We start from the raw sequence: 14,629 nt of genomic DNA on the forward strand, positions 1-14,629 counted from the left end.
CTATCCACGAGGGACTGTGTATAAACTTATAAAATCATAGTCCGTGCCGTAAAATTGTTGACTTTCGATGCGATATACAGGTTGATCGTTGAATCGCACCGGCGCATCCATATTTACTTGCCCCATAAGCTTACTACTCTGTAAAGGGTGGGTAGATGGAATTCCTGGGCCAAAAATGAACACCGGGGCGAAACTTTTTGTGAACCCATGTGAAAACATAAATCATTTATCAGTTTTGATATATACTCCTAAATTGTAAGTTTGATCATGGAGGTACCTCCATGGTTTGATCAAAATCGAGACCACATTCAAGGGCTATGCAGACTGTCCATGTACGCACACACAGTGACAAGAAGGCGGCAAACACCTACTTACCAAGCACATCGAATCGGCGAAAAGAAGCATAAAAAAGCTATAGGCTCATCGCCAAAACAAACGCGCCAAGCGCTAACAAAAACCCATACCGAGCGGCCCTTTTCAGGGCCACCAAACACTCCAAAAAGAGAACTACCAAAAAAAAAACCATAAAATGACATTGAACACACAAACACTTAAAAGAAATAACAAAAATCGTACACATAAAAATAACGTGACAGAAAAAATGGCCGTGGAAATAAATCAGCTATTTCCAAAGAAAAGCCGACAACAACATGAAATTCAACAACAACCTATCATCGCTCAAACTATGAAACTCCGAAAAATAGTACTAGGCAAAGGCCTTAAAATTAATTCGGACGCCAACAAAACCAAACAGAATAAAACCACCTCAGGATTTCAACAAATAAAGTCGTAAAATGTGACTACGCTACATCGTGAGACACAAACAATCGCAACAACACAAATTCAAAGAAAAGTCAAATTGGGCTCCACAAACAACAAACACCAAAAACTTGAAAGCTATCTGAAGCTGCTAAACTCGCACTTCTAGAGATACCCTTTCAAACAAGGAAACAAAACATGTCGCGTGCTAAAAGAATCGCGATAAACCAGCTTGCAAACAATAGACAAATTTCGGGGAAAAAAAAACCCTCGACAAGGGTCGGGTTTTCGTCATTGTCAACACAAACGATTACGTACTCGAATGCGAAAGGCAATTACGCAACACTCAGTATTATACACAACAAGCCAGAACAAACAGTAAACAAAGTAAACGAACTATGAATCAAAATGTACGAGAACAAGCACATCAACCAGGATACTTGTGAGTATCTTGATCCAATAAACATAAGATCCGTACCCCCAGTGGTACTTATTGCCTAAAAATTCACAAACCTCCGCAAAAATCTAAAAGACACACCAGTCAAAACAAAATTTACCGAAGTAAAGAAACATAGAACAAACAAACCGAACCACCAAACGGACTCACAACGTGACCAAAAATTAATATACTTGCCTCGCTAATCGAAAAGCAAGACCACTAAAATGCATTAAATAAATTTTCACAAACACAAACTAAGGAAAGAATCTACACCGCGACTGATGAGAAACCACACCCGGGTTTCGAAACGCAAGCGTCAAAGGGCGACTCTATCAACTTTTGTAACAACATAGGTCCGGCTGCGTCTCGCCATAAGCTTTCCCCACACAAACAAAAACATTACCGTACACACTAATCCAAACTTCTCTACAAATATCCAAAGCGAAACAAACATTTTTATTAACACACACAATCGGATAAGAATGTAGGAACACATTTTCGAAACGAATCAAACACAAACTCGACACAAAAACATTTAGGATAGTTAGATGGGGAGCCTCTTCACATTTTTTACATCTCGCTATACTGTCTATGATTCTAAAAATAAAGTCATCTGCCACTTTTTCTGTATACGCGGTTTGGCAAAACTCATCTCTTCAATCGAAAGTCGGGCGATTTCATGGTTCTTTGGGGTACGTCGAGCTTAAGGAATGTGGTTATATTCGCGATGTTTTATTCGAAATTATTTATTTCTTCTAGGGCAAATGCACGTAATTCATGCTGTTGGAAATACTGGCCGCTCATAAACAAGACAATAAACTCGATATCTGTGCATCTTTACTTTTATTGTAAAGTACCATCGACACCCAAAAAAAACCAAATGGTTCAGTCCACGCGTGGGTTCAGTCCAGGTATTTGCAACGCCAGTCACCTAGGCGACGGTAATCCGCACCACTTATCACCATCGGGAAGGTACTCCTCCCCCTATACCACTGGCGATCCCACCCTCAAGGCACTGCGTCATTCGACCAAGCATTGTTATTGTAATTTCCTGCATAAAATTAACAGCGAGGTCAACCGGTCAAACTCTCTCGGGATTTTCTGGCATGAATGTTCATGTGTGACACTTTCTGTGTTGCTTGTATCGATGATAAGATTCACACAGGCATGTCACACGGACAGTACGGCTATAACATGAACCATAGACTGTAGACTGTCTATACATAAACGCTATAATTAACAGGCACTTTCGACCATAACACAGACGATTACACACCCAGAATCGTCACACATCGTTGGATAGAGCTATGCTAACATTCCACATACAATGGTAGCGACATGCACGATTGCTATTCATGGAACCGAGGGCGATTATTTGAAATTACCACCGATTTAAAGGGCCAACATACAATTATCATCAATGAAGGAAAAAATGATTAATGACACAAGGGGTCGATTTACAGTCATGACAAATTAAAATAATATCTTCAATAGGACACTCTTCTGCTGATAATGCATTGTGGGTAATGTACCAGGTTATGGCAAAATAGACAGCGCTCTGTTTATGAGATGCAAAGCAAAGCCTTATATTTATAATATGTCACGCCCCTAAACGTTACATTAATTTTCAAAATGTAAAATTTCCTATCAATAAATTTGAAGAGGTTATTGAAAAGAGAATTAGGTTTATCTACTCATTACGGGAAAGCTCCATTAACTTAGGAATACCCGACATCCCTAGAGGATCAATTTCACAGACCTGCCTTTCCTACAATGGCACTACAATGGCACCAGCTGGATTAGACAAACATAACAATGGAACATTCACACCTTGGGGATTAAAAGTCTTCTGTTTGTCACCCGAGTTGGTCAGGCAAGGACTCGGGTTTCAGGTACCATGCAAGTTAATGTAGCCTTCCCCTAATGTGAAATAAATAAGGGACTGGTCAGTTACTTCGGCCAGGGGGCCGGTGGATTCATGGGATCACCTGTTTTTGACTTTGGACTTGTGATAGGGCTACCATGTTTTGAAATGCTCAATAGGGGGATCTGTGTGTTTTTGAATTACAACACGGAGTCATAATTGCCTAAACACATCGTACAGCCACGAATTTCATCATTCAATTGCATTTATCAGACATTTCAATTGCATATATCAGATAAATAATATATATATATATATATATATATATATATATATATATATATATATATATATATATATTATATATATATACATATCAGAGATCTCTGCATGTTTGCAGCTTGAAAGTCTGTTTTGCAAAGTGTACTTATCATTATGAAATCTGCAGAACATACGACAATAATGAAACATTCTCGATTTGTAGCGGGGGTCACCCTGTCTTTAAAAGTTGGAATGGGGGTGCCACCCTGTATTCGAAAACCGGAATGGGGGAGGGGGGGGGGTAAGCCACTTTTTGACGTTGGCAAAAATAATCAACCGCCTCGAGGCCGAAGAAACTGACGAGTCCCTAAAATGAGGTCTTATTCGACTTTTCAAAATGGTGCGTGCAGAATTATTTGTTATTTGTGAGGTCGTCTGCGACCGCAAGTCTTATTACAAGTATACATCAACAAAAGTAATGGTGGATTGTAGTCACCTGTCCGAAATTGTTCCGTAGATGCCGGATCCAACTGTCATTCCCGCATAGACTGCAGACTGGGCCAGTTCCCTCAGCCATTTTCTGTCACACACCAGGTTCCACTATACAAAGCAAACAACGTCACGAGTCACGCCTTCGTTGTTTGTCTTGCGAGATTTCGATGTCAATAAGGATGGTGATATGAAGCCTGCTTAGGGACTGGTCAGTTTCTTCGGCCTCGGGAGCCGCTGGATGTATATGGGTCACCCTGTTTTTGACTTTGGTGATGGTGGGTCACCATGTTTTTGAAATCCCCGATAGAGGGGGTCAGTATTTTTTTGAAGTACAACACGGGCTCATACTTGCCTAAAATACATCATACAAGCAGTGAATTTCACCATTTCGTTGCAGTTTTTTCGGCTCGACTTTCGGGCGTGTAATATATCAGACATACATTTTTCTCTACGCGCCTTTTAAATATCATATATATATATATATATATATATATTATATATATATATATATATATATATATATATATGTATGATGTATGTATGTATGTATGTATGTATGTGTTTACCTTTGTCCGGGGGTAACCCTGTTCTTGAAAGCTGGAATAGGGGGCGGGGTCAGCCACTTTTTCACGGCAGCAAATATAATCCACCCCCCAGATTAAAGAAACTGACCAGTCCCTTAGCTTTCCGCCAATTATTGACGCAAGTCAATATCATCTCTGCACGCATGCGCTGTTAAATGGGCGTCTCCGTCTGCCGTCTAACGGCGAATAAATAACATCGGCCCATTTGTGCGTACGAGCGAGTGCCACAGCCAGCAAAATCTATGTGCAAGTGTGTTTCCGACAATCAAACGTATTTCAAAACCGAACCACATTGGCTTTTTACGTGTTTCAAAATCGTGCGAATTTATTAAATACTGCTTTCCGGGGGAAAAGTTAAAAAAACAACAAACAATTTTGATAAGGTCTAGAATAAAACGACAAAAAGCAATGTATCGCACGTGTTTACCTCAGTGACTGTGGTGGATTGGTGGTGCGATCTGTCGTAACCCCATTTCATGCACGTTCGGCCTTTTATAGTCGTATCAAAGGGCAAAGTGCCGTTGTCTCGGCCCGATAAAAGATCAGTACTCGTGTATGCCATTGACCAGTTTCCGGTGAGTATATTTTCCAAAAGGTCACATCGGTCTTTATTTTTAACGATCCGAGTTGCTCTCAAAGACGTCGAGTTTGGGGATGACCTGTTTTGAATCTCAGCCAGGCACACGAAGTCAACATCGTCGCTTACGAAGACTTGCGCAAATACGATGAACGGGACTGTTCATCAAGAAAGCCGCGTTAAACACGAAGAGTTTCCTTTGATACGGTCCAAAATCGCCCAGGGAGGCAAGTATTGTATCGAAATCCATCCCACGTCCGTGTCCTGACACGCGTGATGTCTATAATTTCAGCATTGCAGCAGGTCATGTCCCATTGTGCGCCAAAACAGCAACAACGTTCGAACAACGCGATGTAACAATCACTGCCTGGAGAAAGACCTTTGTGCTCGCTGATAACGCCGCCATATCTTTGCCGGTTGACATGCAAATTGTCACAAACCCAAGTATGTTGATACTGTAACCTCGCTCCAGTACTAGCTACAACATTGCATCTGGCGGCTACATTGTGGGTATTTCTTGCGAGATTCCGAATCGATGTTGTCATAACCTCTACACATTTACTCCAAATTTGTACAGAATGTCTTGTTTTGGTTAGCAGACCCTGATTTCCAGGCGTCATAGATAAAAAAATCCTGGTGTTACCTTTTACATACCAGCGTATTATAGAGCTGCTGAATCTAAATTTAACCTCACTGTTGCTGACGCTTAATTGTCAGAGTGAGCGAATTTATTAGGTCTATTGTTGCCTTTGTGATAGTGGGGTCATGTGTTTAAGGTTGCACGCGCCTCGAAAGTCAAAGTCTTCAGCTTTTTCTCCAACTTTCCTCAATGATGAAACTGTCAAGCATACTCTTACCAAATCAAGAATAAATATCAGGGGTCACCGAGCAATGTTTGGTGTAAGACAACTAATTTGTCTGACATTTACCGATATGTGAAATTCAAAATGGCCGCCATCACTGTATTAACTCCATGTGTGAAAATAAATTGTTCGATTTTCGAATGACAAAGAAGGTGAACATATTTCTTAATCATCAAAAAGCTTCAAAATGAGCTCCTTAATGTGGAAGATCATCTGAGAAAAGTGTTGAAAACAATTTAGTCCGAAGAGAGACAAATTGACTCCTCTAAAAACGGTTTCGTAAAAGTCATCCCCCCCGATTTCCACCGACCCGTCCCCATCAAAAAAAACAAAACAAAACAAACGAAAAAACAAAAAAAAAACGAATGCTCCCTTGAGAAGCCAGTAGACATATCCGATGAAATTACTGGACTGCATTCTAGTACGTCGCTTTGTCTCAGCATACGCAGGAACTTATCACTTCTGACAATTGTTTTTGCCAATGTGGCAGTATTAATATTGAGATGATATAAGTAGGAATATTAATATATAAATTAAGCAATCGTACTGAGTAAAATATTGTATGTCAGGGAGCCTTCATCATGTACGGCCGGGGGGAGGGTTGGAGAAATTTCATCGGAAACTCAGAAATTTCTAGTAACCCCCCATAAAAGATTGTATGTTAGGGAGCCTTCATCATTAACTGACTGGGGGTCGTAGAAATTTCATCGGAAACTCCAAAATTTCAAGTACCCCCCTCCCGGCCAACCATGATGCATTTGAGTAACCCCAACATCACTTAGAAAGTTTAATATCAATGCAGTTATTTGAAAAATGTACAAAAATACACTGCAGCAATAGTGAAGATCTTTCAAATCATTGAGTACTCTGCTAGATTACCATCGGTTATCTCATGAAACCAATGAAATTAAATTCAAAGTCGCAACAAAATATAAATATAAAAGTTCCCGCTATAACAAGTATCCAACCATATAGCTTTGTTTAATTTGGAAGGGTACCATGACAGTGTTTTCACTAGGATATCTGACTGAGCAGAATTTTAAAGTACAAGGGAGAGAACTCGCCGGAGGCTGAGAGGGGAGTGTGAGAGGGGAGTGTCCCCTATCTTGTGTGGAAAATATTGAGAAATTGATGTGGTGTGCAATCTGAGAGGTGTTTTTAATGTTTTTATTCACTAAGTAAAACTGTTAGGACACCCCACTTGGGAGCACGAGACGGGGTGTGCCCCCTCTCGCATCGAAAATTTTGAGAAACTGATGTGAGCAATGGTGCAATCTCAGAGGTGTTTCAATTTATTTTGCACCAAAAATTGAGTAACCACCCTTCTTTCTCCCCATATTTTGAGCAACACACTTGTAGCTTTCAATTTTAGTGACCCCCTTACATTCCTCCGACCCCAGATTGTAAATAATGGCGGCTCCCTTATTGGCTTAGGGTTGTATTCGTGTGCGACTACCTCTGTTTGGCTACAGGAGTCATTGACTTCTTCTTCTTCAGAAAAAATACTCTACAGATGTGTTTTTTCCATACATTTTTTTTAAATTTTATTCAAGAGACCGTGAATGTTTATTTCATATCAATCAAAGACAGTTTCATTTCGAGTTTTCATTTTAAGTCCCAATATCCTTCCAAATGCACCCAAACATTGATATTTTCAAATCCCCTCTGTCAAGTCTCCCGCAGCAAACTCCAGAGATGTTTGTGAATGCAACCTATTTTCTACCATTTCAAACATTAAACTGAAGTCCAAAAAGAATTCTACGGAAAACGGAACGTGGAATTCAATGCATTGTTTCTAATAAGTATGACAAAAGATGTTGAACTTTTCAACTACTATATACAAACACTTGATTTGTTTAATAGTCGGGAGCTGTGACATTATGTAAGGTTACATTCTGTTTAACCAAGAGCTACTCAGCTTTCGATTTTACTCACGGTCATTCTAACTTACAAAACGGTTGAGTAGCTATGTAAATGGAAATTCTAATGCATGATTTACTACAATAGGGCATTACGTCTGTCTTGAATACGTCGTGGCCAGAGATTACGTATAGCATATTAAGGTAATGGGCGCCTCGAAAATGAAAGACTAAATCGTTTGCTCAAACTTTCCTTAAACAAACTTTCAACCACTCTCTTGCAAAGTCAGGAATCAAAATCCGCGTTACCGTACAAAGTTTAGTCATGGGGAAACAAATTACTGAACATTTATCGATATCAGTCATTCAAAATAGGCGCCATTCCCATGTTTTCTCTATATGGGGCCCGGGAAAATAAAAATTCTCGATTTCACAAAACTAATCCAATTGTATTTACTTCAAAAGCTTTAAAATGAGCCCCTACAAGTGGTAGGCCAAAAGAATATTGTAAAAGTTTGAGAGTCCCAATATCTGTCCCGAGACGCATTCTGCCCTAACGAGCACAGTAGTAAAATAAAGGTGGTCAACTGTGACACTTACCTAAAAAATCTACACACTTACCTAAAAAATCTACAAGGAGGGTAGGAAAACCCTCACACTTCCCTTCCCCAGAACTACTCGTTGCTCCAATATGCGGTAACCGTGGAGCCGGAACGGGCTTTGTCATTGATATGGCTACCTATCGGTGCGAACTTGTTCACCCGATAGATAAAATTTTAGTAATTTCCTCTGAACTTAAAATGTGACGGAAGACCATTACTTCAAATAAAATGAGACGTTTCAGATGAATAACACTGATATCTAAAGTGTTCACCTCTTTATCTCTACGTACAAATGTAGTTCCTAAGTCGTTCTCTACTCTATTCCCACCAACAAAACATTCAATACTCATTTCATTGCGATCTTTATCGATACTTATAATAATATCACAAGTTGTTCTGTTATCTGTTTTCATAGCGTAATATCCAACCAAATCGTCAAACTCGTCTCCCGTAGCTAACTTTACACATCTAATGAGAACTGTACCATGTTGAAGTATTTTCATATTATCAGTCATCTGTTGATTTACTGTCTGTAAAGTTAATTCAGCTGCCTCATCACCGACACTTTTCAGACCCAGTTTCTTTAAAGTTGTGTCCCAAAATAATCTTACTGGAACCCCGCTAGCATTGTATGAGCAATAATTCTCCCCCTCGTTTATCCACCTTCTTAGTGTATTATCTGAAGACATTATTGTATTAAGAGGACTAATTTTAAGGTGAATCGGTATACCAAGAAGTGCAATGTATGGATTCGTAGGAGTAAGCCAACTACGAAAATCTAACAACTTGTACTTGTTAACATTGCTATCGAAATAAATAACATTTGGAGTTCCTGGCAGTTCAGTAACTCCACCTGCAATTTCACTATCTAATATATCTAAGATGTTACGCGGTACATTATAAGGCATGAATTTCTTACTATCCCCATCCCACGTCAGAGCAAAAGGAGTTGGATCATTTGAAGCCTTTGTAGCGTCTATTATGGACTCATCAATGTCTTTAAGTTCAGAAAATTCTACAGCATGTTCGTGACTTTGCACGTCGGCTAAGGCTAAGACAAAAAGTTTCTCGCGGTCCTTATAACGAAGGACGTAATCCTTATTATGATTACCTGCTATCTTAGTATTATTGTTAACTTTAACATCACTCAGATCTTCGAGCTCGAGATTTTGTACGTGAATTGCACCTAGACCGAAGTTACTTGGACCAGACATACTCCGTAGGGACCTATATACAATGAAAAATTAAATAATACCTTGTAATATACAACTAACAATCATGGCTTCAGCTATAGGAATGACAGTTCTCGGTGCTGTATTAAATGCAACGGCATTCACAGGAGGAAATATTATCGGACAAAAGCTTAGCGGGAATGGTGACGCTCTTATTGAAGAAAAGGTTCGACATGATAAAGCATTAGAAAAATTTGAACATGATCGCAACGTCTGGTCAGAAAAAAGATTACTACAGGCTGACTGGGAAAGAGAAAATCAAGCAAAGGACGCGCATGCTGCGGCAGAATTAAGAGATACAGATGCAGAAATCCTGGAAGAAGCAGAAGCGGTGCAAAGCAACTCTACGTCAGGCCGTTCCGAAGGGGCAGTTCAATTCTCAGATTATTATCAGCCCAGTCCTGAGCAAAAGAAATATGAAATGATTTATATTGCTGGAGGATTGGTCGTGGGATGGTTTATGTTACACCGGTAGGGCTACAGCAATTCAATACAAAAGCTAGTTGGCCAGTTATTGAAATTGACTATGTTTCCATCCTGATCTGTTATCCAAATACGCATTGAACTCATATGGTCTGAACCTTTTCTCAATGGCATGGAAAGTGCTCCGTTTTTAAAATCATAAGTAACCTTTTCACTTATTTCTTTTGTATCCTTGACGGGAAGTATTTGTAAACAGTCCGATAATTTTCCCTGTATGTATTCACCAGAGCCAAATGAAACATAATTTCCAGTAACATCAACGACATCTGAATGAACTATGTATTTAGTAACTGTTAAGAAATCTGCTCGACCTGGACTAATAGTACTTTTTATAACTGGGTTGTCCTCAGGTTTATCTGAAAAGCCGACTACGTTGGCGAAGCTACCTGTGGCATTGAAATAGACTTTAATATCTTTAGCCAAAGTTAGAAGAACGTGGTTTGTCGGCAGATGTTTTTCAAAATTAATTTTTTGCTTCAACCCGATTGCTTTGTTTAACGTATCGATATTGTAGTTACCTGGACGTATTGATTTAGTCTTCTTTGGTTGGTCACCTTCTTGATATTTTAGTACATTATTTGTCGATGTTATGTTATGCCATGAATTATATAGTCCACACTCTAGCAGTCTTATTTTAGTAAACTGTGTCATGTCAATGCTAGGGTTAAAATTAACAGTAACCGGTTCACCTGTTTTGCTTACAATCCAAATGATCATCGTTGTACGTTGTATGTATATATTACTAAGTATAAGTGTTCGATGAATATTATTACAAAGTATAAGGTTCTGCAGGAATAATATTTTTCTGTTCAAGGAGATCTTTGGTCGCAACCGCGGCAGCAGTCGCACCACCTAATTTTGCCAATCGAGTTAAATTTGGTCGACTTGGATCGCCCATATCTATTTTCAGAAATTTGCTGGAGATCATTAGATATCCCATCGCTAGTCCTGCGATTACAATACCATCGTACATTGTGTTTACAACTGTTTTAGTATCCATGATTGCTGACTAGTATATAAAATAGAAAAATAAAAAATAAAATATGGGGGAGTTAATCCATCTCATGCAATGTAGAGGAGCTGGCAACCCCCCTCCCCCGGAACCCCTGTCGGAACGGTTCCGGAGGGAGCCGCTACGGGCTCTGTTTTTTTCGCTTTCTGGGGAGGCCGAACGGGATGCCGAGCACGCCCCCAATATAGCCCTAATGCAGTCAATGAAACTCCCACAATTCCTAAAACAAGATAACATTTATTATACCAGCTATCACACTGTTGTGGTACGTCCCGAAAGGGGCTTATACAGTTTGCCGCTACCGCATCGCTATCATTAATCATTGCTTGGCGTTTCTTCTCCTTGTTTTGCCTGTTCCATTCCGCTAATCGCCTGCCCGCAGCAACTCTCCCTGGATGCTTCGTCGGTAACGTAATTTTCTCTATGTTGCGCTGTGGCGTAGGAGGTGTCGGTGTCGGTGGTAGAGTCGTCGGCGGGGCCCCTGACGGAGTCCCTGGCGGAGCCGTTTGCTGAGTCGGTGCTTGCGAAGTTGAATCCATTTATTTCAGGTATTATATTAAACCCGATTTTTTAAAAATCTAAATGTTTACCCGTAATTAAACCGGTGGAAACTAGAGCAAGTATGGGCCCCCATGTGTAGGCTATCCGTCCTGATAATCGTTTTATTTCACTGTTTAGAATAAAATCCTTTTTAAGATCAGTGGCATAGTTATCTCGGTCATCGATTGGAACTACCTGACTTATTGCGCGGGCTCCTAGATCTATGAAACTTTGAGTGATGGTATCACTTATAAGAGAACTGTATTTCGCTTCGTACATTTTGAAGGCTTTAATTACAGACTCATCTTCCCATTTTTCTACGCCAGCAACTGAAATCTCCTTGCCAAAAAATAACTTACTTTGGCCACTTGCGATGACACAGAGTATTTTTTCACGTTTCGTCTCTATTATGGATCGAGCGTCCGAAGGCGCCAAAGGTAGTGCCCCTTCGGAACGCGTATTTGCCGCTGCCGATGACTTTATTAAATTCTCCATTGTTTGCAGTATGTTATCTATTCTTAGTAAAAAATAAAAAATTCGTTTAAACCTGAATCCGAAATAAAGTATTAACATAGTCTGGAATGTTAGTACCCCTAACGGAATGATTCCGATTCCGAAGTATGGAAAATTCTCCTCCATTTAAATCTATCTGTATATAGAAACACGAATAATGAGTACAGACGCATTCCCAGTTGCTTTTCAATTGAATAAGACGAGCGTACCGACAGTACAGCATGCTGATATTCCTCCCAAACCGAATGGGGGAATAAAACCTATTCTCATGGACTTAGAAATATATGTAACGCCGACAGATAAATTTACTTTTCATCCTCGGGATATATTTAAAGATAACGTAATCACTCATCGAACAGCTAAAGAAAGTAATGTCTGGCTGGGCGGTCCGCACATGAAATACTGGGACCAGCAATTAAATTTCGCCGTATGGTGCAGCACTACTGGTTGCGGTATATCATTCGCCCATCTCGTCGATAAGAAATTTCCACCACAAATACGATCATTCTGCCGTTTCCATGTATATTTTACAATACGTCGTATTCTTCATGAAATGGGCGTTGCACTTCCAGACGATACCCCCACCTTCAAAGCCGGCGACAATCCGTACAATCTCGTCCAATATGAACTTCTATGTACAGAATTTGGAAATATAAGTCCAACGAAGTCCGACTTTCGATATCGAAAAGGCCAAAACTCAGGTCTTGGTTATGGTTATGAATATTACACTAACCGTGGCCCCGTTCGACAGCCTGCCGCTGTATACAATGGACACGACTTTTTCCTCTCTGACGACGGAGGCGTTTTCTATACACATACAATTTTTGGAAAGAAAAAACATGTACTGTCCGACAAAGACTGACCACACTATTATTTCTTCCGAAATGATGGATCGGAGGGGCAATATAATAGTTTCATTCCTCTGACGGGAGACTCGGGACTAACAAAGGCCGGTCTCGCCCGCCTCAATGAAAGCCTTGAAGCCTACGTATATTGCATACTTGGCGCACAAGCGAATATTCATAGTACCATAGTGGGCGATACTGGCAGTGCACAGCAAGTCCGAAAAGAATTCGGCGTTCTCCTCGAAGATGAAATTCGTAATACTGACAAAGTAATTAGTTATAGGCGATATCAAGACACAATAATGAATACTGGTGTCAAACTTGATATGGCAGTCTCACCCAATTTACTTCTCTTGCCGTCTGAGATGGTTATTCTTTCGGGCCCGGCAATCTCAGGTTATAATAATGAATTGCAATACGCAACAGAATCTATGACCTTCGGGGTGAACGGTGATATAAACACGGAAGTTCGAGAAAGTGCTATACAAGAGATGGAAGGGGACCAGGATCCTGGAAGTGGCAGGACGAGCCCTCCGGGCCGACTCACAATGATACGAGTCGGATTCCCCTATCGGAACGGGCAGCATCTGCCGGCGCAGACACTATTCACGAATATGGTAAAATTGGTTTGTTATCTTTAGCAATATTCATTACATTTATGTACAGTATATAGATCCGATGTATGCAACTGTACCATTCAACATGATTGTAACTGGACCGACAAATTCTGGCAAAACAGAATATGTAATGGATCTCCTCACCGGTTCGTACTTATAATATAGTTTTCATTTGTCCGACATTCATGAACAATAAAACATACAATAAAAGATTCATTTTCACGGATGATAATGTGTTTGTGTTTCCGGTCGGACTCGATGCTGTGGATGATACACTAGCCTTTGTGCATAAAGAATGGGCCGGCACGAACACTTTAATAATCCTCGACGACTGCGCCTCGTCCAAAGATATGAAGAAGCGCAGTGACGTTTTAGTCAAACTTGGTTTCAGCGCAAGACACGACGGATTATCTGTCTGGGTTCTGACTCAACAATATACTAGTATTAGTAAACCATTCAGGGAAAACATACAGATGTTAGTACTTTTTTACACACCGAGCAAGACAGACAACAAGACTATTATAAAAGAATATGGAATGGAGGTGTCAGAACGGGAGGCCACGGACCTAATCAAGCAATTAAAAAATACACCATTCAGTAAACTAGTATTTCATTTACGGCATCCGTACGACATACAATTTTTCGTATAATATAGCAATTATGGAAGGCGACACCCCCGAAGGCGACACCCCGAAGGTACTCTTAGAGAATTATATTACAACCCGAAAACTGGTTTTGGAGGTGTACAAAAATTATATGATGCAGCACGCTCCAGCGGGCTCCTGTCAATTACTAAGAAAGAGGTACAGGACTGGTTAAAAACTCAGCTAACTTATAATCTACATAAACCGGTACCTCGTACTCGTGGCGCGTTCCGAAGGGGCCGGCGCGTTTTCGTAACATCGATAGACTCACAGTGGCAGGCGGATCTCGTGGAATTCCCTGCAGCATTCGCAAAAGAGAATCGTTCCGAAGGTAAAAACATTTGATACATGCTAACAGTAATCGATGTACTCAGTAAATATGCATGGGCCAGGCCGATACAGTCAAAAACGGCTGATGATACTCTTAAGGCACTACAAGACAT

The 14,629-nt window shown here is 40.3% G+C and overlaps 1 protein-coding gene across 1 annotated transcript in view; it reads right to left on the bottom strand.

The window, feature by feature from the left end:
- The window catches only part of LOC139137135 (organic cation transporter protein-like), a 13,517-nt gene extending 7,923 nt beyond the window's left edge, over window positions 1-5,594 (bottom strand). Inside the window, exons 1-2 of the mRNA XM_070705101.1 lie at window positions 4,827-5,594; window positions 3,820-3,923 (exon numbers count right to left, since the gene is read on the bottom strand). Coding sequence (XP_070561202.1) covers window positions 3,820-3,923; window positions 4,827-4,961 — 239 coding nt within the window. The 5' untranslated portion in view covers window positions 4,962-5,594. The remainder of the gene's footprint in view (window positions 1-3,819; window positions 3,924-4,826) is intronic.
- Window positions 5,595-14,629: the final 9,035 nt, after the last annotated feature.

Source organism: Ptychodera flava, chromosome 7 (assembly GCF_041260155.1).
Source record: "Ptychodera flava strain L36383 chromosome 7, AS_Pfla_20210202, whole genome shotgun sequence".
NCBI lineage: Eukaryota > Metazoa > Hemichordata > Enteropneusta > Ptychoderidae > Ptychodera > Ptychodera flava.